Below are 23,251 nucleotides of genomic sequence, written 5' to 3'. Positions count from 1 at the left end.
AAATTTCCCCCCAAATCCCCAATTTCCCCCCAAAATCCCAATTTTTCCCCCAAAATCCCCCGAAAACCTCCCGAAATTCCCAAAAATTCTCCCAAAATTCCCAAAAATTCCCAAATAATCCCAAAATTCCCAATTTCCTCTCCAGCTGTCGATCATCCGCAGCTCCACCATCACTCTGAGCCCCAAAATCCCAATTTTTCCTCCCAAAATTCCCAATTTTTTTCAAGAAACTCCCAAATTTCCTCCAAAAATCCCCAAATTTCCTCCAAAAATCCCCAAATTTTCCCCCCAAACCTCCCAAAATCCCAATTTTCACCCCCAAAATTCCAATTTTTCCATCAAAATTCCCCCAAATCCCCCCAAATTCCCCAAAATTCCCAATTTTTCCCTTCCCAAATCCCAAATTTCCCTCCAAACCTCCCCAAGTCCTCTCAAAATCCCAATTTTTCCTCCCAAATTTCCCCCAAAATCCCCCAAAAACCTCCCAAAATTCCCAAAAATTCCCCCAAAACTCCCAAAAATTCCCAAATAATCCCAAAAATTCCCCAATTTCCTCTCCAGGTGTCGATCATCTGCAGCTCCACCATCACTCTGAGCCCCAAAATCCCAATTTTTCCTCCCAAAATTCCCAATTTTTTTCAAGAAACTCCCAAATTTCCTCCAAAAATCCCCAAATTTCCTCCAAAAATCCCCAAATTTTCCCCCCAAACCTCCCAAAATCCCAATTTTCACCCCCAAAATTCCAATTTTTCCATCAAAATTCCCCCAAATCCCCCCAAATTCCCCAAAATTCCCAATTTTTCCCTTCCCAAATCCCAAATTTCCCTCCAAACCTCCCCAAGTCCTCTCAAAATCCCAATTTTTCCTCCCAAATTTCCCCCAAAATCCCCCAAAAACCTCCCAAAATTCCCAAAAATTCCCCCAAAACTCCCAAAAATTCCCAAATAATCCCAAAAATTCCCCAATTTCCTCTCCAGGTGTCGATCATCCGCAGCTCCACCATCACTCTGAGCCCCAAAATCCCAATTTTTCCTCCCAAAATCCCAAATTTTCCCCCAAAATCCCAATTTTTCCATCAAAATCCCCCCAAAATCTCCCCAAAATCTCCCCAAAATCCCATTTTTTCCCCCTAAAATCCAATTTTTTCCCCCCAAACCTCCTGAAATTCCCCAAAAAATTCCTAAAAATTCCCAAATTTCTCCCAAAATTCCTGAATTTCTCCCAAATTTCCTCTCCAGGTGTCGATCATCCGCAGCTCCACCATCACTCTGAGCCCCAAAATCCCAATTTTCCCCCCAAAATCCCAATTTTTCTCCCCAAAATTCCAGCTTTTCCCACCAAATCCCCTCCAAACTTTCTGAAATTCCCCAAAAATTCCCAAAATCCTCCCAAACTCCCCAATTTTTCCCCCAAACCTCCCAAAATCCTCCCAAAATCCCAATTTTCAGCCCAAAAATCCCAATTTTTCCCCCCAAAATCGCAATTTTTCCCCCCCAAACCTCCTGAAATTCCCCCAAAACTCCCAAAAATTCCCAAATTTCTCCCAAATAATCCCAAAATTCCCAATTTTCCCATTCCAGGTGTCGATCATCCGCAGCTCCACCATCACTCTGACTCCTCCAGGCGACGCCGAAGTTTCTCTGGAATTTCGGGGATTTCTCCATCCTCTCCTGGGACCCCAAAATTCCCCAAATTCCCCCAAAAATCCCCAAAATCCCACTGGGCCCAACCTGTGGGCGAGGATCCAGCGGCTGGCCGTGGTGGCCAAGCTGGCCAGGAGCCCAAATTCCTCGGATTTGGTAAATTTTGGGGATTTTTGGGGATTTTTTGGGAATTTTTGGGGAAATTTTGGGATTTTTTGGGGAATTTTTGGTGGTTTTAGGGGGATTTTAAGGGGATTTTTGGGGATTTTGGGGATTTTTTGGGGAATCCAGCAGCTGGCCGTGGTGGCCAAACTAGCCAGGAGCCCAAATTCCTCGGATTTGGTAAATTTGGGGTAAAATTTGGGAATTTTTTGGGAATTTTTGGGGGCTTTGGAGGGATTTTAAGGGGATTTTTTGGGGGTTTTTTTGGGAATTTTTTGGGATTTTTTTGGAATTCAGTGCCTGGCTGTGGTGGCCAAGCTGGCCAGGAGTCCAAATTCCTCGGATTTGGTAAATTTTGGGAAAATTTGGGAATTTTGGGGAATTTTTTGGGAATTTTTTGGGGATTTTTGTGGGTTTTTGGGTGGTTTGGAGGAGATTTTTGGGATATTTTGGGGATTTTTTTGGGGAATTCAGTGTCTGGCTGTGGTGGCAAAATTAGCCAGGAGCCCAAATTCCTCAGATTTGGTAAATTTGGGAATTTTGGGAATTTTTTGGGAATTTTTGGGGGTTTTTTGGGGCAAATTTGGGAGGTTTTGGGCAATTTTGGGAGGTTTTGGGATGATTTTTGGGGATTTTTTGGGGAATCCAGCAGCTGGCTGTGGTGGCCAAACTGGCCAGGAGCCCAAATTCCTCGGATTTGGTAAATTTGGGGAATTTTTGGGAATTTTTGGGATTTTTTTGGTGTTTTTAATGGGATTTTAAGGGGATTTTTGGGATTTTTTGGGGCATTTTTTTGGGAATTCAAGAGCTGGCTGTGGTGGCAAAATTAGCCAGGAGCCCAAAATTCCTTGGATTTGGTACATTTTGGGAATTTTTGGGATTTTTGGGGTATTTTTGGGATCTTTTATTGAAGCAAAACGGAGCTGATGGTGGGAAAAGGCGAATTTGGGGTGAATTTTGGGGATTTTTGGGAATTTTGGGATTTTTTTAGGGGATTTGGGTCATTTTGGGTCATTTTTGGTTATTTTTTGGGGAGTTTGGGGAAGAAATTTGGGGATTTTGGGGTGAAATTTGGGGCAAAAAAATCCCAAATCCCCCAAATTTTTTGATTTTTTGAGCTAAAAAAGTGAAATTTTGGGGTTTGGGATTTCCAAAATTTGGGGATTTTTTGGGGTGAGGTCCCCGAGTGTGAGACTCCTCCCCAGATCCCCAAATTCCCAAATTTTGGGGTTTTTTGGGAAAAAAGCAGAAATTTTGTGGTTTGGCTCTCCTAAATTTGCATTTTTTTGGCTAAAAAAGTGGAATTTTTTGGGGTTTGGGATTTCTAAAATTTGGGGATTTTTTGGGGGGAGGTCCCCGAGTGTGAGCCCCCTCCCCAAATTCGGGAATCCCCAAAATTCGGGTTTTTCCCATGAAAAACGACGAAAAAAATCGGATTTTTTGCATTTCCGCTCTACCAAATCCAATTTTTTTGGGGTAAAAAACGGGAATTTCGGGACGGGGATTTTTTTGGGGATCTCTCCCACCCCTGACGCCCCCTCCCCAAATTCGGCAATCCCCAAAATTCGGGTTTTTCCCATTAAAAACAAGAGAAAAAATCGAATTCTTTGCATTCGGAGTCTCGAAAAATTGCATTTCTCTGATTGGCCGCTAGAGGGCGCAGCAGGATTCCCAAATCCCGCAAATTTTGAGGTTTTTTTGGGCTAAAAAAGTGAAATTTTGGGGTTTGGGGTTTGCAAATTTGGGGATTTTTTGGGGAGGGTCTCTGGGCTGTTTTGAGGGTGTGATCCCCCTCCCCAAATTCCAGAATCCCTGAATTTTTGGGGATTTTTGAGCTAAAAAAGCAGAATTTTTGTATTTCCGCTCTACAAAATCCAATTTTTTTGGGGTAAAAACCGGGAATTTCGGGTCGGGGATTTTTTTGGGGATCTCCCCCTCCCCTGACGCCCCCTCCCCGCATTGCCAGGAGGAGGTTGGCCGCTGGGGGGCGCAGCAGGAAAGGGAAACCAAACCCCAAATCCCCCAAATTCCAGGGATTTTCCAGCTAAAAAAGCGGAATTTTGGGGTTTGGCATTTCCAAAATTTGGGGTTTTTTGGGGGGAGGTCCTTGAGTGTGAGCCCCCTCCCCACATTCCCAAATCCCCAAAATTCGATGGTTTTTTGAGCTAAAAAAAGGAATTTTTTGCATTCGGAGTCGCTAAAAGTTGCATTTCTCTGATTGACCGCTAGGGGGCGCAGCAGGATTCCCAAATCCCCCAAATTTGGGGTTTTTTGGGCTAAAAAAGTGAAATTTTGGGGTTTTAGGATTTCTAAAATTTGGGGATTTTTTGGGGGGAGGTCCCCGAGTGTGAGCCCCCTATCCAAAATCCGGAATCCCCAAAATTCGGGTTTTTCCCATGAAAAACGACGAAAAAAATCGCATTTTTTGCATTTCTGCTCTACAAAATCCAATTTTTTTGGGGTAAAAAACGGGAATTTCGGGACGGGGATTTTTTTGGGGATCTCCACCTCCCCTGACGCCCCCTCCCCAAATTCGGCAATCCCCAAAATCCGAGTTTTCCCATAAGAAACAACGGAAAAAATTGGATTTTTTGCATTTGGGGTCCCAGAAAATGGGGATTTTTGGGGTAAAAAACGGGAATTTCGGGACGGGGATTTTTTTTGGGATCTCCCCCACCGCTGCCGCCCCCTCCCCAAATTCGGCAATCCCCAAAATTCGGGTTTTTCCCATGAAAAACGAGAGAAAAAATCGGATTTTTTGCATTCGGAGTCTCGAAAAATTGCATTTCTCTGGCTGGCCGCTAGAGGGCGCAGCAGGATTCCCAAATCCCCCAAATTTTGGGTTTTTTGGGCTAAAAAAGTGAAATTTTGGGGTTTTAGGATTTCTAAAATTTGGGGATTTTTTGGGGGGAGGTCCCTGAGTGTGAGACCCCTCCCCAAATTCGGGAATCCCCAAAATTCGGGTTTTTCCCATGAAAAACGACGAAAAAAATCGGATTTTTTGCATTTGGGGTCCCAGAAAATGGGGATTTTTGGGGTAAAAAACGGGAATTTTGGGGTTTGGGATTTCCAAAATTCGGAGATTTTTTGGGGAGGGTCTCTGGGCTGTTTTGAGGGTGTGATCCCCCTCCCCAAATTCCAGAATCCCTGAATTTTTGGGGATTTTTGAGCTAAAAAAGCAGAATTTTTGTATTTCCGCTCTACAAAATCCAATTTTTTTGGGGTAAAAACCAGGAATTTGGGGACGGGGATTTTTTTGGGGATCTCCCCCTCCCCTGACGCCCCCTCCCCGCATTGCCAGGAGGAGGTTGGCCGCTGGGGGGCGCAGCAGGAAAGGGAAACCAAACCCCAAATCCCCCAAATTCCAGGGATTTTCCAGCTAAAAAAGCGGAATTTTGGGGTTTGGCATTTCCAAAATTTGGGGTTTTTTGGGGGGAGGTCCTTGAGTGTGAGCCCCCTCCCCACATTCCCAAATCCCCAAAATTCGATGGTTTTTTGAGCTAAAAAAAGGAATTTTTTGCATTCGGAGTCGCTAAAAGTTGCATTTCTCTGGTTGGCCGCTAGGGGGCGCAGCAGGATTCCCAAATCCCCCAAATTTTGGGTTTTTTGAGCTAAAAAAGTGAAATTTTGGAGTTTTAGGATTTCTAAAATTTGGGGATTTTTTGGGGGGAGGTCCCTGAGTGTGAGACCCCTCCCCAAATTCCCAAATTCCCAAAATTCGGGTTTTTCCCATGAAAAACGATGAAAAAAATCGCATTTTTTGCATTTCTGCTCTACAAAATCCAATTTTTTTGGGGTAAAAAACGGGAATTTCGGGACGGGGATTTTTTTGGGAATCTCCCCCACCCCTGACGCCCCCTCCCCAAATTCGGCAATCCCCAAAATCCGAGTTTTCCCATAAGAAACAAGAGAAAAAATCGGATTTTTTGCACTTGGGGTCCCAGAAAATGGGGATTTTTGGGGTAAAAACCGGGAATTTGGGGACGGGGATTTTTTTGGGGATCTCCCCCTCCCCTGACGCCCCCTCCCCGAATTGCCAGGAGGAGGTTGGCCGCTGGGGGGCGCAGCAGGAAAGGGAAACCAAACCTCTGCGGCGGCCTCGGGCTGAGCGACTCTTCTCGGCGGCGGCTCGAGGCAACCGGTACCTGCTGCAGGTGGAAGCTCACCTGAACGCCTCGGGGGGGCTCAGCAGCGAGCTCACCCTCACCTGGGACAGGACCGGAGTGCCTGGAGGGAGTGTGAGTGATTGGGGAATTTTGGGAATTTTCTGGGAATTTTTGGGAATTTTTTGGGAATTTTTTTTTAATTTTAAGTGGATTTTTTGGTTATTTTTTGGCATTTTTGGGTAATTTTGGGAGGTTTAAAAGTGTCCCTGGGTGGGTCTGGAGTGCCTGGAGGGAGTGTGAGTGATTGGGAATTTTGGGGAATTTTTTGGGAATTTTTGGGAATTTTTTGGGAATTTTTTGGGAATTTTTTTGGATTTTTAAGTGGAATTTTTGGTGATTTTTTGGTGATTTTGGGGTATTTTGGGGTCCCTGGGGGGGCTCAGCAGTGAAGCTCAGCCTCACCTGGGACAGGACTGGAGTGCCTGGAGAGAGTGTGAGTGATTTGGGAATTTTTGGGAATTTTTTGGGAATTTTTGGGAATTTTTGGGGGGAATTTATTGGTGATTTTTCATGATTTTTAGTGATTTTTCGGGATTTTTTGGTAATTTTGGGAGGGTTAGGAGGGTGCCTGGGTGGGTCTGGAGTGCCTGGGGGCAGCATGAGTGATTGGGGAATTTTTGGGAAAAATTGGGAATTTTTGGGAATTTTTTTGGAAATTTTTTTTATTTTTAGGTGGATTTTTTGGTGATTTTTGGGGGATTTTCGGGATTTTTGGTCATTTTGGGAGGGTTAGGAGGGTGCCTGGGTGGGTCTGGAGTGCCTGGAGGGAGCGTGAGTGATTGGGGAATTTTGGGAATTTTTGGGAATTTTTTGGGATTTTTTTTGGATTTTTAAGTGTCTTTTTTGGTGATTTTTTGGAATTTTCTCGTGATTTTTTGGTGATTTTTTGGTCATTTTGGGAGGGTTAGGAGGGTGCCTGGGTGGGTCTGGAGTGCCTGGAGGGAGTGTGAGTGGTTTGGGAATTTTTGGGATTTTTTGGGAATTTTTGGGGGAATTTTTGGGAATTTTTTGGGAATTTTTGGGGCATTTATGGGCCATTAAAGGGGAATTTTTGGTGGTTTTTTGGGTAATTTTTTGGGTAATTTTGGGAGGGTTAAAAGTGTCCCTGGGTGGGTCTGGAGTGTCTGGAGGAAGTGTGAGTGATTGGGGAATTTTGGGGATTTTTTGGGAATTTTTGGGATTTTTTGGGGAATTTTTTGAGATTTTTTTTTGGTAATTTTTCAGGATTTTTTAGTGGATTTTTGGTGATTTTTTAGTGGATTTTTGGGTGATTTTGGGGTATTTTGGGGTCCCTGGGGGCTCAGCAGTGAAGCTCAGCCTCACCTGGGACAGGACCAGAGTGCCCGGAGGGAGTGTGAGTGATGGGGAATTTTGGGGAAAATTTGGGAATTTTTGGGGATTTTTTGGGATTTTTTTTTTAATTTTAAGTGGATTTTTTGGTTATTTTTTGGCATTTTTGGGTAATTTTGGGAGGGTTAAAAGTGTCCTTGGGTGGGTCTGGAGTGCCTGGAGAGAGTGTGAGTGATTTGGGAATTTTTGGGAAAAATTGGGAATTTTTGGGAATTTTTGGGAATTTTTTTGGGAATTTATTGGTGATTTTTCGTGATTTTTAGTGATTTTTGGTGATTTTTGGGTAATTTTGGGAGGGTTAAAAGGGTCCCTGGGTGGGTCTGGAGTGCCCGGGGGGAGTGTGAGTGATTGGGGAATTTTTGGGAATATTTGGGAATTTTTGGGAATTTTTTGGGAATTTTTGTGGAATTTTTTTGGGAATTATGGGGTTTTTAAGGGGATTTTTGGGCATTTTTGCAGATTTTTGGGGAATTTTTGCAGATTTTTGGTGATTTTTGGGGGATTTTGGGGTCCCTGGGTGGGTCTGGAGTGCCTGGAGGAAGTGTGAGTGATTTGGGAATTTTTGGGAATTTTTGGGAATTTTTGGGAATTTTTGGGAATTTTTTGGAGACTTTTTTGGGAATTTTTGGAGATTTTTTTTTCGGGACTTACATGCTTTTAAAGTGGAATTTTCGGTAATTTTTGGGTGATTTTGGAGCATTTTGGGTTTTTTTTCCTCTTCATTTCCCCAAAATCCCAAATTCCCCAAAATCCCAAATCTTTTCTCACAAAAAATCTCCTTTTTCAGGACCATTTTGGGTTATTTCAGGTGGTTTTGGGTCAATTTTGTGTCTATTTTGAGTCTATTTTCAGCAGTTTTGGGCTATTTTTTTAGCAGAAAATGACTTTTTTTTCAGGTTTTTTTCCACTTTTCTCTTGTAAAATCCCAATTTTTCCCATTTTTTTCAGGAAATCTCATTTTTCAGGAACCTTTTGGGTTATTTCGGGTGGTTTTGGGTCTATTTCAGGTGGTTTTGGGTCCATTTTAGGTCTATTTTGGGTCATTTTAAGCCATTTTGGAACTGATTTTTGGGTTTTTTTGGGGTTTTTTCCATTTTTCTCTCCCAAAATCCCAATTTTTTTTGGTTTTTCCACAGGAAATTTCCTTTTCAGCACCATTTTGGGTCTATTTCAGGTGGTTTTGGGTCCATTTTGGGTCCATTTTGGGTCTATTTTGGGTTATTTGAAGCCATTTCGGAGCTGATTTTTGGGGTTAAATCCCCAAATCTGAACTTTTTTCCCAATTTTTTGGGTTTTTTTCCCAGGAAATCTCCTTTTTCAGGACCATTTTGGGTTATTTCAGGTGCTTTTGGGTCTATTTTGGGTCAATTTTGGGTCTATTTTCAGCCGTTTTGGGCTATTTTTTAGCGGAAAATGTCATTTTTTTGGGTTTTTTTTCATTTTTTTCCCCCTAAAAATTTCTAAATCTAATTTTTTTTTCAGGAAATCTCCTTTTTCTTCCTGGAGCCGTTCCGAGGTTCCCCCCAGGGCTGTTTCTCTGCCCCTCCTGCCTCTCCTGCCTGGCAGATTTGGGGTGTTCCTGGTGTCCCCAAAGCTCCTTTGGGGTTTTTTTCCTCTTCATTTCCCCAAAATCCCAAAATCCCCAAAATCCCAAATCTTTTCTGGCAGAAAATCTCCTTTTTCTGGACCATTTTGGGTTATTTTAGGTGGTTTTGGGTCCATTTTGTGTCTATTTTAGGTCATTTTAAGCCATTTCGGAGCTGATTTTTGGGGTTTTTCCCTCTGGATTTCTCCCAAATTCCCAAAATCCCAAATTCCCAAAATCTCGATTCTCCCACCATTTTTCCTGCAAGAAATCTCTTTTTTTTTGGGTCAATTTTAGGTGTTTTTAGGTCTGTTTGAAGCAGTTTTGGGCTATTTTTTAGCGGAAAATCACATTTTTTTGGGGTTTTTTCCATTTTTTTCTCCCAAAATCCCAATTTTTTCCCATTTTTTTTGTTTTTTCCACAGGAAATCTCCTTTTTCTTCCTGGAGCCGTTCCGAGGTTCCCCCCAGGGCTGTTTCTCTCTCCCTCCTGCCTCTCCTGCCTGGCAGATTTGGGGCATTTGGGGGCATTTTGGGGTTTTTTTTCCTCTTCATTTCCCCAAAATCCCAAAATCCCCAAAATCCCAAATCTTTTCTCACAAAAAATCTCCTTTTTCTGGACCATTTTGGGTTATTTCAGGTGGTTTTGGGTTTATTTTAGGTGGTTTTGGGTCTATTTTAGGTGGTTTTAGGTCTATTTTGGGTCATTTGAAGCCATTTCGGAGCTGAATTTTGGGGTTTTTTTGGGGTTTTTTCCTCTGGATTTCTCTCAAAATCCCAAATCTTTTCTTGCAGAAAATCTCCTTTTTCTGGACCATTTTGGGTTTATTTTAGGTGCTTTTAGGCTATTTTTGGGTCTATTTTCAGCAGTTTTGGGCCATTTTTTAGTAGAAAATCACATTTTTTTCAGGATTTTTCCTCTGGATTTCTCCCAAAATCCCAAATTTTTTTGTTTTTTCCACAGGAAATCTCCTTTTTCTTCCTGGAGCCGTTCCGAGGTTCCCCCCAGGGCTGTTTCTCTCGCCCCTCCTGCCTCTCCTGCCTGTCGGATTTGGGATGCTCCTGGTGTCCCCAAAGCTCCTCGTGTCACCCCCGAGAGTCACCTCCCGGCCCCGGGCAGCCCTGCGGCGCCTCAGGGGTTAACCCCCCCAATTTTGGGGTGGATTTGGGGGATTTTGGGGGTCCCAGGCTGCTGCTGAACCCCCAGAGTTGTGTTCTGTGCGAGGAGCATCGCGATTGTCACAGCTGTGCTGCCGTGAGTCACGGGAAACGGGAATTTGGGGGGAAAAAGGGGAATTTTGGGGAAAAAATGGGAATTTTGGGGGAAAAAGGGGATTTTGGGGGAAAAGGGGATTAAATGGGAATTTTGGGAGTTTTGGGGAAAATGGGATAAAAATGGGAATTTTGGGGAGTTTTGGGGGAAAATGATAAAATGGAAAATGGGATTAAAATGGGAATTTTGGGGAGTTTTGGGGGAAAATGGGAATTTTGGGGGAAAATGGAGTTTTGGGGGAAAATGGAATTTGGGAGTTTTGGGATGAAAAATGGGATTTTGGGGGGGATAAAAATGGGAGTTTTGGGGAAAATGGGATTTTGGGGAATTTGGGGAAAATGATTAAAATGGGAATTTTGGGGAGTTTGGGGGAAAACGGAATTTGGGTCAAAAAGGATTAAATGGGATTTTTTTAAATGGGATAAAAATGGGATTATTGGAATTTGGGGAAAAATGGGAATTTTGGGGGAAAATGGGATTAAAATGGGAATTTGGGGAGTTTTGGGGGAAAAATGGGAAAATGGAAATTTTGAGGAGTTTTGGGGGAAAATGGGATAAAAATGGAAAATGGGATTAAATGGGAATTTTGGGGAGTTTTGGGGAAAATGAGTTTGGGGAATTTTGGGGGAAAAGGGATTTTGGGGAGTTTTGGGGGAAATGGGAATTTTGGGGGGAAAAATGGGAATTTTGGGGGGAAAATGGTAATTTTGGGGTCAAAAAGGGGATTAAAATGGGATTTTTGGGAGGATTTGGGGTGAAAAATTGGGATTTTTGGGGAAAAATTGGGATTTTTTGGAGGATTTGGGAGGATTTGGGGGAAAAATGGGAGTTTGGGGGGAAAAATGGGATTTTTGGGGAAAAAATGGGATTTTTGGGGGAAAAATGGGATTTTTGGGGAGGATTTGGGGAAAATGGGATTTTGGGGGAAAATGGGATTTTGGGGGAAAATTGAAAATGGGATAAAATGGGATTTTTGGGGGGAAAAATGGGATTTTTGGGGATTTGGAGGAATTTAAGTGGGATTTGGGGGGAATTGGGTGGGAGAAATGGGATTTTGGGGAGAAAAATGGGATTTGTGGGGTGGAAAATGGGATTAAAATGGGATTTTTGGGGGGAAAAATGGGATTTTTGGGAAATTTTGGGGATTTTTGGGGTGATTTTTGGGGGGTTTTGGCTCAGAATTTTGGGGTTTTTTGGGCTCAGAATTTTGGGGTTTTTTGCTGAGATTTTGGGGTTTTTTGGGCTCAGAATTTGGGGGTTTGGGGGATTTTGGGGCTCAGATTTTGGGATTTTGGGCTCAGATTTTGGGGTTTTTTTGCTCAGATTTTTGGGGTTTTTGGGTTCAGATTTTGGGGTTTTTTGTGAGGTTTTGGGGCTCAGATTTTGGGATTTTGGGCTCATAATTTTGGAATTTTTGGCTCAGAATTTTGGATTTTTTGGCTCATATTTTGGGGGTTTTTGGCTCAGATTTTGGGATTTTTTGGCTCATATTTTGGGTTTTTTGGGCTCAGAATTTGGGGTTTTGGGGGATTTTTGGCTCAGAATTTTGGGATTTTTTGGGCTCAGAATTTTGGATTTTTGGCTCAGATTTTGGGTTTTTTTGGCTCAGATTTTTGGCTCAGATTTTGGGGTTTTTTTGCTCACATTTTTGGAATTTTTGGGCCCAGAATTTTGGGGTTTTGGGGTTTTTTGGCTCACATTTTTGGGATTTTTTGGGCTCAGAATTTTGGGTTTTGGGGGTTTTTTTGCTCAGATTTTTGGCTCAGATTTTGGGATTTTTTTTGCTCACATTTTTGGGATTTTTGGGCTCAGAATTTTGGGTTTTGGGGATTTTTGGCTCAGATTTTGGGGTTTTTTTGCTCAGATTTTGGGGTTTTTTTGCTCAGAAATTTGGGGGGTTTTGCTCAGATTTTTGGCTCAGATTTTGGGATTTTTTGGCTCATATTTTGGGTTTTTTGGGCTCAGATTTTGGGGTTTTGGGGGATTTTTGGCTCAGAATTTTGGGATTTTGGGCTCAGAATTTTGGATTTTTGGCTCAGATTTTGGGGTTTTTTTCTCAGATTTTGGGCTCAGATTTTGGGATTTTTTTGTCTCAGATTTTTGGGGTTTTGGGCCTCAGATTTTGGGGTTTTTTGGGGGGTTTTGGGGCTCAGATTTTGGGATTTTTTTGCTCAGAATTTTGGGGTTTTTTTCTCAGATTTTTGGCTCAGATTTGGGGATTTTTTGCTCGCATTTTTGGGATTTTTGGGCTCAGAATTTTGGGTTTTGGGGTTTTTTTGCTCAGATTTTGGGGTTTTTTTGCTCAGATTTTTTGCTCAGATTTGGGATTTTTCTGCTCACATTTTTGGGATTTTTGGGCTCAGAATTTTGGGTTTTTTGGCTCAGATTTTTGGGGTTTTTGGCTCAGATTTGGGATTTTTTTTGCTCACATTTTTGGGATTTTTGGGCTCAGAATTTTGGGTTTTTTCCCCCCCAGGACCCTTTCTGTGAATGGCAAACTTTGGGACCTCCTGACTCCAAACGAGGAGATTTCGTTTGCAGCCGCAGGGGGAGGCAGGAGGGAGCTGTGAGAGATCCCCAGAAATGTCCTCCTCCGTGCAGCCTGTGAGTTTTGGGGAGAAATTTGGGGATTTTGGGAAAATTTGGGAAAATTTGGGTGAAAATTCGGATCGTTTTGGGTGAATTTTGAGTGATTTATGGGGGATTTTAGGGGGATTTTTGGGAATTTTGGGGTGAAGATCCCCAAAAATGTCCTCCTCCATGCAGCCTGTGAGTTTTGGGGAGAAATTCAGGGATTTTGGGAAAATTTGGGAAAATTTGGGCGATTTTTGGTGAATTTTGAGTGATTTATGGGTGATTTTGGGTCAAATTTGGGGGATTTTGGGGTGTTTGGGGCAGTGAGAGATCCCCAAAAATGTCCTCCTGCCTGCAGTTTGTGAGTTTTGGGATTTTGGGAAAATTTGGGAAAATTTGGGCGATTTTTGGGAAAAATTTGGGCAATTTTTGGTGAATTTTGAGTGATTTATGGGTGATTTTTGAGTGGTTTTGGGTCAATTTTTGGGGATTTTGGGGTGTTTGGGGCAGTGAGAGATCCCCAAAAATGTCCTCCTCCGTGCAGCCTGTGAGTTTTGGGGAGAAATTCGGGGATTTTGGGAAAATTTGGGAAAATTTGGGTGAAAATTCGGATCGTTTTGGGTGAATTTTGAGTGATTTATGAGTGATTTTGGAGTGATTTTAGGGCATTTTTGGGGTAATTATTGGGAATTTTGGGGGATTTTGGGAGGTTTGGGGATCCTGGAGGTGATTTTGGGGGATTTGGAGTAATTTTGGGTGAAAATTTGGGGGATTTTGGGAAAATTTGGGAAAATTCGGACCATTTTGGGTGTTTTTTGAGTGATTTATGGGTGAATTTTGAGTGATTTTTGGGGGATTTTGGGGTGTTTGGGGCTGTGAGGGATCCCCAAAAATGTCCTCCTGCCTGCAGCCTGTGAGTTTTGGGGAGAAATTCGGGGATTTTGGGAAAATTTGGGAAAATTTGGGTGAAAATTTGGATCATTTTGGGTGAATTTTGAGTGATTTATGAGTGATTTTAGGGGGATTTTTGGGAATTTTGGGGTGAAGATCCCTAAAAATGTCCTCCTGCCTGCATCCTGTGAGTGTTTTGGGATTTTGGGGTGAAATTTGGGAAAAATTTGGGAAAATTTGGGCAATTTTTGGTGAATTTTGAGTGATTTATGGGCGATTTTTGAGTGATTTTGGGTCAAATTTGGGGGATTTTGGGGTGTTTGGGGCTGTGAGGGATCCCCAAAAATGTCCTCCTGCCTCCAGCCTGTGAGTGTTTTGGGATTTTGGGGTGAAATTTGGGGATTTTGGGAAAATTTGGGAATTTTGGGTGAAAATTCGGATCATTTTGGGTGAATTTTGGGTGATTTATTAGTGATTTTGGGGGATTTTTGGGTTAATTCTGGTGATTTTTAGGGGATTTTGGGGGAAATTGGGAGGTTTGGGGATCCTGGAGGTGATTTTGGGGAAATTGGGAAGATTTGGGGTGAAAATTTGGGGGATTTTGGGCGATTTTGGAATGATTTATGAGTGATTTTGGAGTGGTTTTGGAGGATTTTGTGATGATTTTTGGTGGATTTTTGGAGGATTTTGGGGGATTTTGGGGTGTTTGGGGCAGTGAGAGATCCCCAAAAATGTCCTCCTCCCTGCAGCCTGTGAGTTTTGGGGAGAAATTCGGGGATTTTGGGAAAATTTGGGGGAATTTGGGGGATTTTTTGGTGATTTATGAGTGATTTTTGGGGGATTTTGGGTGATTTTTGAGTGATTTTTGGGTGATTTTGGGGTAATTATGGGGAATTTTGGGGGATTTTGGGAGGTTTGGGGATCCTGGAGGTGATTTTGGGGGATTTGGAGTAATTTTGGGTGAAAATTTGGGGGATTTGGGGTGAATTTTGAGTGATTTTGGTGGATTTTTGAGTGATTTTGGGTGAATTTTGAGTGATTTTGGGTGATTTTTTTTTTGGTTTCTGAGTACATTTTTGGGATTTTTAGGCTCCCAGTGCCCCAAAAATTTCGGGATTTTTTTGGGGTGAATTCTGTGGATTTTGGGCAATTCGGGGAGGAGTCTGAGAGCTCCAGTTTGGGGGATTTTTGGGACTCTTTTGGGCATTTTTGGGACTTTCCGGGTGCGTTTTTTGCATTTTTTGACTACATTTTTGGGTTTTTTGAGCTCCCAGTGCCCCAAAAATTTGGGGATTTTTTTGGGGTGAATTCTGGGGGTTTTGGGCAATTCGGGGATCCATTTTTGGGGATTTTTGGGTGCATTTTTTGGGGTTTTCTAGATGCGTTTTTTGCCTTTTTTTGCATTTTCTGAGTACATTTTTTGGGGTTTTTTGAGCTCCCAGTGCCCCAAAAATTCGGGATTTTTTTGGGCTGAATTCTGGGGATTTTGGGCAATTCGGGGAGAGGTCTCAGTGCTCAATTTTTGGGATTTTTTTGGGACTCTTTCGAGCCTCTTTTGGGGATTTTTGGGGCTTTCTGGGTGCATTTTTTGGGGCTTTTTTCAGGGTTTTTTGGTCTTCCCAGACTCCAAAAATTCGGGGATTTTTTTGGGGTGAATTCTGGGGATTTTGGGCAATTCGGGGAGGAGTCTGAGGGTGTTTTTTGGAGTTTTTTTGGGACTCTTTCAGGACTGTTTTAGGCATTTTGGGGACTTTCTGGTTGCATTTTTGGGGTTTTTTGGGCTCCCAGTGCCCCAAAAATTTCGGGATTTTTTTGGGGTGAATTCTGGGGATTTTGGGCAATTCAGGAAGGAGTCTGAGAGCTCCAGTTTTAGGTTTTTTGGGATTCTTTTGGGCATTTTTGGGACCTTCTGAGTGCTTTTTTTGTCCTCTTTTTGAGATTTTTGACTACATTTTTGGGTTTTTTGGGCTCCCAGTGCCCCAAAAAATTGGGGATTTTTTTGGGCTGAATTCAGGGGATTTTGGCCAATCCAGGAGGGCTCTCAGGTGTATTTTTGGGTTGATTTTTGGGTGTTTCAGGCGGCCCAGCTGCTCGCAGTGCCTCTCCCCTCCCTCGCAGTGCGCTTGGTGTCCTTCCAGCCAGAGCTGCTTCCTGTTTGCCTCTTACCTGGCCAGGTATCCCTACGGGGAGTGCCGAGGCTGGACTGACAGGTGAGAGAGATTTGGGGGGCTTTGGGAAAAATTTGGAGAAAATTTGGGGTGTTTTGGGTGAAATTTGGGGGAGTTATAGCCTTTTATAGGTGATTTTAAGGTGATTTTAAGGTGATTTTTGGGCGATTTTAGAGGATTTTAAATGGATTTTGAGGTTGAAAAGGGATAAAAATGGGATTTTTGGGGAATTTTGGAAAAATTTTGGGAATTTTGGAAAAATTTGGGGAATTTTGGGTGAAATTTGGGTGAGTTCAGGGCTTTTACTGGGGATTTTTGGGTGATTTTTGGGGGATTTGGGGTTCCCTGGCCAGGTATCCCTACGGGGAGTGCCGAGGCTGGACCGACAGGTGAGAGAAATTTGGGGGAAATTTGGGGAAATTTGGGGAAAATTTGGGGGAATTTGGGTGAAATTTGGGGATTTTAAGGTGATTTTTTGGGATTTTAAGGTGATTTTAAGGTGATTTTTGGACGATTTAAGGGGATTTTAAATGGATTTTGAGGTTGAAAAGGGATAAAAAAGAGATTTTTGGGGAATTTTGGAAAAATTTTGGGAGAATTTTGGAAAATTTGGGGTGTTTTTGGGGGAGTTCTGGGCTTTTATTGGGGATTTTTTGGGGATTTTGGGGATTATTTTTGGGGATTTTGGGGTTTGGGGTTCTCTGGCCAGGTATCCCTATGGGGAGTGCCGAGGCTGGACCGACAGGTGAGAGGGTTTGGGAAAAAATTTGGGAAATTTGGGGAAAATTTGGGGGGTTTTGGGTGAAATTTGGGGATTTTAAGGTGATTTTAAGGTGATTTTAAGGTGATTTTTGGTGATTTTTGGGGGGATTTGGAGGGTTAAAAGGGGCTTTGGGAGGTACTGAGTGGATTTTTTGGGGAAATTTGGGGAAATTTGGAAAAATTTGGGGGATTTTGGGTGAAATTTGGGGGAGTTCTGGGCTTTTATTGGGGATTTTAAGGTGATTTTTGGGGGATTTTAGGGGATTTTGGGTGGATTTTGAGGTTGAAAAGAGATAAAAATGGGATTTTTGGGGAATTTTGGAAAAATTTTGGGGAAGTTTGGGAAAAATTGCGCCATTTTGGGGTGTTTTTAGGGGAGTTATGACCTTTTATTGGGGATTTTTGGGTTATTTTTGGGGAATTTTTGGGGTTTGGGGTTCCCTGGCCAGCTATCCCTACGGGGAGTGCCGAGGCTGGACCGACAGGTGAGAGAAATTTGGGGGATTTTGGGAAAATTGGGGAAAATTTGGGGGGTTTTGGGTGAAATTTGGGGGAGTTATGGGCTTTTATTGGGGATTTTAAGGTGATTTTTGGGCGATTTTAGAGGATTTTGGGGTTGATTTTTGAGGTTTTTGGGGTTCCTGGGGTGGATTTTTTGGGGTTTCTGGGGGTTTTTGGGGTCGCTGATTTTTGGGGTTTTTGTGGTAAGTAAATCCCATTTTTGGGGTGATTTTTGGGGTTTTTGGGGTCCAGGAATTCAAATTTTGGGGTGATTTTTGGGGTTTTTAGGGTCAGTAAATCCCATTTTTGGGGTTTTTGTGGTCAGGAAATCCCATTTTTTGGGGTGATTTTTGGGGTTTTTGGCATCAGGAAATCCAATTTTTGGGGTGATTTTTGGGGTTTTTGGGGTGATTTTTGGGTTTTTGGGGTCTGTAAATCCCATTTTTGGGGTTTCTGGGGTGGATTTTTGGGGTTTTTGGGTTGATTTTTGGGGTGATTTTTGGGGTTTTTGGGGTGATTTTTGGGGGTTTTGGGGTCTGTAAATCCCATTTTTGGGGTTTCTGGGTTTTTTTGGGGTCAGTAAATCCCATTTTTGGGGTGATTTTTGGGTTTTTTGGGGTCTCTAAATCACTTTTTTTTTGGTTTTTAGGATCAATAAATCCCATTTTTGGGGTTTTTAGGATCAATGAATCCCATTTTTGGGGTTTTTGGGGTCGCTGAGTTCATTTTTGGGGTGATTTTCCCTGTTTTTGGTGTTTTTCAGTGTCCATTCAGCCCCTCAGTGCCTGAGCTGCTCGGATTTCTCCTCCTGCCAGGAGTTTTGGGGTTGATTTTTGGGGTTTTTGGGGTTCCTGGGGTGGATTTTTGGGGTTTCCGGGGGTTTTTGGGGTCGCTGAGTTCATTTTTGGGGTGATTTTCCCTGTTTTTGGTGTTTTTCAGTGTCCACTCAGCCCCTCAGTGCCTCACCTGCTCGGATTTCTCCTCCTGCCAGACCTGCCTGGCTCAGCACGGCTGCGGCTGGTGCTCCTGGAGACACAACCCCACCCTGGGCAGGTAAGGGTTAACGGGCTTTGGGAGAATTTGGGGATTTTGTGATCGTTTTGAGGTGATTTTGGGTGATTTTGAGGTGATTTGGGGTAATTTTGAGGTGATTTTGGGGTAATTTTTGGGGTAATTTTGAGGTGATTTTGGGGTAATTTTTGGGTGATTTTGGGGTGATTTTGGGGTAATTTTGGGGTAATTTTGGGGTGATTTTGGGGATGATTTGGGGTGATTTTGGGTAATTTTGGGGTAATTTTGGGGTAATTTTGGGTGATTTTGGGGTGATTTTGGGGTGATTTGGGGTGATTTTTGGGTAATTTTGGGGTCGTTTGGTGTAATTTTGGGTGATTTGGGATAAATTTGGTGTAATTTTGATGTAATTTGGTGTAATTTTGGGGTAATTTGGGGTAATTTTAGGGCGATTTTGGGGTGATTTTGGGGTAATTTTGGGGTGATTTTGGGGGTGGTTTTGGGGTAATTTTAAGGTAATTTGGGGTGATTTTGGGGTGATTTTGGTGTAATTTGGTGTTTTTTGGGATCGTCTTGTGAATTTTGGGGATGATTTGGGGTGATTTGGGGTTTTTTTGGGGATCATTTCGGGGAGATTTTGGGGTAATTTTAGGGCAATTTTGGGGGTGATTTTGGGGTTGTTTTGGATCATTTTGTGAATGGTTTGGGAATGATTTCAGGGACAATTTGGGGATGATTTTTGGATTTTTTTTGGGGATCATTTTGGGGTGATTTGGGGGTGATGTTGGGGTAGTTTTTGGGGTGATTTTCTGGTGTTTCGGATCATTTGGAGGTGATTTTGGGGTAATTTTGGGGTGGTTTTGGGGTAATTTTGAGGTGATTTTGGGGTAATTTTGGGGTAATTTTTGGGGTGATTTTGGGTTTTTTTGGGGATCAATTTGGGGATCATTTTGGGGATGAATTCAGGGATATTTTGGGTTCATTTTGGGATGATTTTGGGGGTTTTTTTGGGATCACATTGCAAACAACTTTAGGATGATTTTGAGGTGATCTGAGAGGTTTTTGGGGATTTTTTTGGGTTTTTTGGGGGTTTTTCTCTTTTTTTTTTCCTAGATTTTCCAAAGCACTTTAGGGTATTTTCTCCACTCCCAAATCTCCCCAAAATCCCTCAAAAAATCCCATTTTTTTTCTCCCCTCAGGTGCCTCGAGGGAGATTTTTCGGGTCCTTGGCATTTCCCCAACTGCTCTGCGGCTCTGGGGGATCCACCTGACCCCAAAAACGACCCCAAAAGTGTCCCAAAAGTGATCCTGACCCCAAAAACGACCCCAAAAATGTCCCAAATGTCACCTCTGACCCCAAAAGTGTCCCAAATGCCACTCCTGACCCCAAAAATGACCCCAAAACTGATCCTGACCCCAAAAATGACCCCAAAAATGACCCCAAAAATAATCCTGACCCCAAAAATGACCCCAAAAATGACCCTAAAGCCATTTCTGACCCCAAAATTGACCCCAAAAATGACTCCCAGGACATCTCTGACCCCAAAAATCACCCCGAAGGGGTTTCTGAGCCCCAAAATGACCCCAAAAGTGTCCCCAAAAATGCTTCTAGTGCCACTTCAGACCCCAAAAGTGACCCCAGGGGTTCTGCTGACCCCAAAAGTGACCCCAAAAGTGTCACTGACCCCAAAAATGACCCCAAAATTCCCCAAAATGACCCCAAAAATGACCTTAAAAATGCCACTTCTGACCCCAAAGGTGACCCCAGAAGTGTCACTGACCCCAAAAGTGACCCCAGGGACACTCCAGACCCCAAAAATGACCCCAAAATTCCCCAAAATGACCTTAAAAATGCCACTTCTGACCCCAAAAATGACCCCAAAATTCCCCAAAATGACCTTAAAAATGCCACTTCTGACCCCAAAAGTGACCCCAAGGATACTCCTGACCCCAGAGGTGACCCCAGGGACACTCCTGACCCCAAAACCGACCCCAAAATTCCCCAAATTTCCCCCGAAGCGGAGGCGGAGTGGTCGTACCAGCTGTGCCCAGATGTGGACGAGTGTGCTCTGGGGCTGGCGCGGTGTCACCCTGCGGCTCGCTGTCACAACAGCCCCGGGGGGTTTGAGTGCCACTGTCACCGGGGGTGGCAGGGGGATGGAGTCACCAGCTGTGAGAGAACGTGAGTTTTGGGGTAATTTGGGGAAAAAACGGGGAAAAATGGGGGAAAAACGTGGAGAAACGGTGAAAAAATGGGGAAAAATTGGGGAAAAACGGTGAAAAACTGGGGAAAACCTGGGGGTTTGGGACATTTGGGGTCCTTTAGGGACATTTGGGGTGATTTAGGGAGGTTTGGGAGGTTTGGCTCAGTGTCACAACAGCCCGGGGGGGTTCCAGTGCCACTGTCACCAGGGGTGGCAGGGGGATGGAGTCACCAGCTGTGAGAGAACGTGAGTTTTGGGGTAATTTGGGGAAAAAACGGGGAAAAATGGGGGAAAAATGGGGAAAAATGGGGAAAAAATGGGGAAAAAGTGATGAAAAAATGATGGAAAAATGGGGAAAGAATGGAGGAAAAATGGGGGAAAAATGGGGAGAAATGGAGAAGAAATGGGGAAAAATTGGGGAAAAATGGTGAAAAAATGGGGGAAAATGGAGGAAAAATGGGGGAAAAAAATGGGGAAAAATGGGGAAAGAATGGAGGAAAAATGGGGAAAAAATGGGGAGAAATGGAGAAAAAATGGGGAAAAATTGGGGAAAAAATGGTGAAAAAATGGGGAAAAATGGAGGAAAAATGGTGGAAAAATGGGGAAAAAATGGGGAAAAAATAGGGAAGAACAGTAAAGAAATGGGGAAAAAATGGAGAAAAATGATGAAAAATGGGGAAAAAATGGGGAAAAATGGGGGAAAAACGGAGGAAAAATGGTGGAAAAATGGGGAAAAATGGGGAAAAAAATGGGGAAAAATGGGGAAAAATGGGTGAAAAAATGGAGAGAAATGGTGAAAAATGGGGAGAAACGGAGAAGAAATGTGGAAAAACGGTGAAAAACTGAGAAAAAGCTGTGAAAAAATGGGGAAAAATGGGGAAAAACAGTGAAAAATAGGGAGAAACAGGGAAAAAATGGGGAAAAAAGGTGAAAACACAGTGAAAACAGTGAAAAAAACAGTGAAAAAATGGGGAGAACTGAGGGTTTGGGACATTTGGGGTAATTTGGGGTGATTTTGGGGTGATTTTGGGGTGATTCAGGGAGGTTTGGGAGGTTTGGCTCAGTGTCACAACAGCCCCGGCGGGTTCCAGTGTCACTGTGCCCGAGGGTGGCAGCGGGATGGAGTGACCAGCTGGGAGAGAACGGGAGTGACACCCAGAAATGGGGATCTGGGGGGATTTGGGGAAAAAATGGGGAAAAAATGGGGAAAAAATGGTGAAAAAACGGCCAAAAATGGGGAAAAAATGGGGAAAAATGGGGAAAAATGGGGAAAAACAGTGAAGAAATGGGGGAAAATGGGGAAAAAAGGGGGAAAAAAGGGAGAAAAATGGGGAAAAATGGGGAAAAATGGTGAAAAAACAGTGAAAAAACAGCCAAAAATGGGGAAAAAATGGTGAAAAAAGGGGGAAAAATGGGGAAAAAAACGGGAGAAAAATGGGGAAAAACAGTAAAGAAATGGGGAAAAAATGGAGAGAAAATGGGAAAAAATGGGGGAAAAATGGGGGAAAAACGGAGGAAAAATGGGGAAAAATGGGGAACAAACAGAGAAAAAATGGTGGAAAAATGGGGAAAAAATGGGGAAAAATGGGGAAAAAATGGAGAGAAATGGTGAAAAATGGGGAGAAATGGAGAAGAAATGCGGAAAAACAGTGAAAAACTGAGAAAAAACTGTGAAAAAATGGGGAAAAATGGGGAAAAACAGTGAAAAATAGGGAGAAACAGGGAAAAATGGGGAAAATGGTGAAAAAATGGTGAAAAAATGGTGAAAAAATGGGGAGAAATGGAGAAAAATTGGGGGGAAAATGGTGAGAAATGGGGAGAAACAGTGGAAAAAACAGGGAGAAATGGGGAAAAAATGGTGAAAAAATGGGGGAAAATGGTGGAAAAATGGGGAAAAATTGGTGAAAAATTGGTGAAAAAATGGGGGAAAATGGGGAAAAAATGGAGAAAATGGGGGAAAAAATGGGAAAAAATGGGGGAAAAATGGGGAAAAATGGGGAAAAAATGGGGAAAAATGGGGAGAAAATGGGGAAAATTGGGGAAAAAATGGAGAAAAATGGGGAAAAAATGGGGAAAAATTGGTGAAAAAATTGAGAAAAAATGGGGAAAAATGGAGGAAAAATGGGGAAAAAAATGGGGGAGAAATGGGGAAAAATTGGGGAAAAAATGGGAAAAAATGGGGGAAAAACGGTGAAAAAATGTGGAAAAATGGTGAAAAAATGGTTAAAAAAGGGGGGAAAATGGGAAAAAAACAGAGAAAAATAGGGAAAGAATGGGAGAAAAATGGGGAAAAAATGGAGAAAAACGGTGAAAAAATGATGAAAAAATGGTGGAAAAACAGTGAAAAAATGGGGGAAAATGGGGAAAAATGGTGGAAAAATGGGGAAAGAAACGGAGAAAAATGGGGAAAGAATGGGGAAAAAGTGATGAAAAAATGATGGAAAAATGGGGAAAGAATGGAGGAAAAATGGGGAAAAATTGGGGAAAAAATGGTGAAAAAATGGGGGAAATGGGGAAAAAATGGTAAAAAAAGGGGGGAAAATGGGGAAAAAAACGGAGAAAAATAGGGAAAGAATGGGAGAAAAATGGGGAAAAAATGGGGGAAAAGTGATGAAAAAATGATGGAAAAATGGGGAAAGAATGGAGGAAAAATTGGGGAAAAATGGGGAGAAATGGAGAAGAAATGGGGAAAAATTGGGGAAAAATGGTGAAAAAATGGGGGAAAATGGAGGAAAAATGGGGAAAAAATGGGGAAAAATGGTGAAAAAATGGGGAAAATGGGGAAAAAATGGTGAAAAAATGGGGGAAAAATGGGGAAAAAAACGGAGAAAAATGGGGAAAGAATGGGAGAAAAATGGGGAAGAACAGTAAAGAAATGGGGAAAAAATGGAGAAAAATGATGAAAAATGGGGAAAAAATGGGGAGAAATGGAGAAAAATTGGGGGGAAAATGGTGAGAAATG

The 23,251-nt window shown here is 42.7% G+C and overlaps 1 protein-coding gene across 1 annotated transcript in view; it reads left to right on the top strand.

Annotated features, from left to right (window-relative positions):
• LOC146423550 (multiple epidermal growth factor-like domains protein 8) overlaps positions 1–18,131 on the top strand; it is a 67,040-nt gene extending 48,909 nt beyond the window's left edge. The window contains exons 16-19 of the mRNA XM_085044638.1: positions 5,107–5,132; positions 5,846–6,043; positions 15,762–15,853; positions 18,014–18,131. Of these exons, the coding sequence (XP_084900764.1) occupies positions 5,107–5,132; positions 5,846–6,043; positions 15,762–15,853; positions 18,014–18,131 (434 nt within the window). The remainder of the gene's footprint in view (positions 1–5,106; positions 5,133–5,845; positions 6,044–15,761; positions 15,854–18,013) is intronic.
• The last annotated feature ends 5,120 nt before the right edge of the window (positions 18,132–23,251 follow it).

Source organism: Lichenostomus cassidix, unplaced genomic scaffold (assembly GCF_008360975.1).
Source record: "Lichenostomus cassidix isolate B80296 unplaced genomic scaffold, HeHo_3.0 HiC_scaffold_37, whole genome shotgun sequence".
In the NCBI taxonomy this organism is placed as follows: Eukaryota; Metazoa; Chordata; class Aves; order Passeriformes; family Meliphagidae; genus Lichenostomus; species Lichenostomus cassidix.
This window is presented reverse-complemented; position numbering and strand designations above follow the sequence as displayed.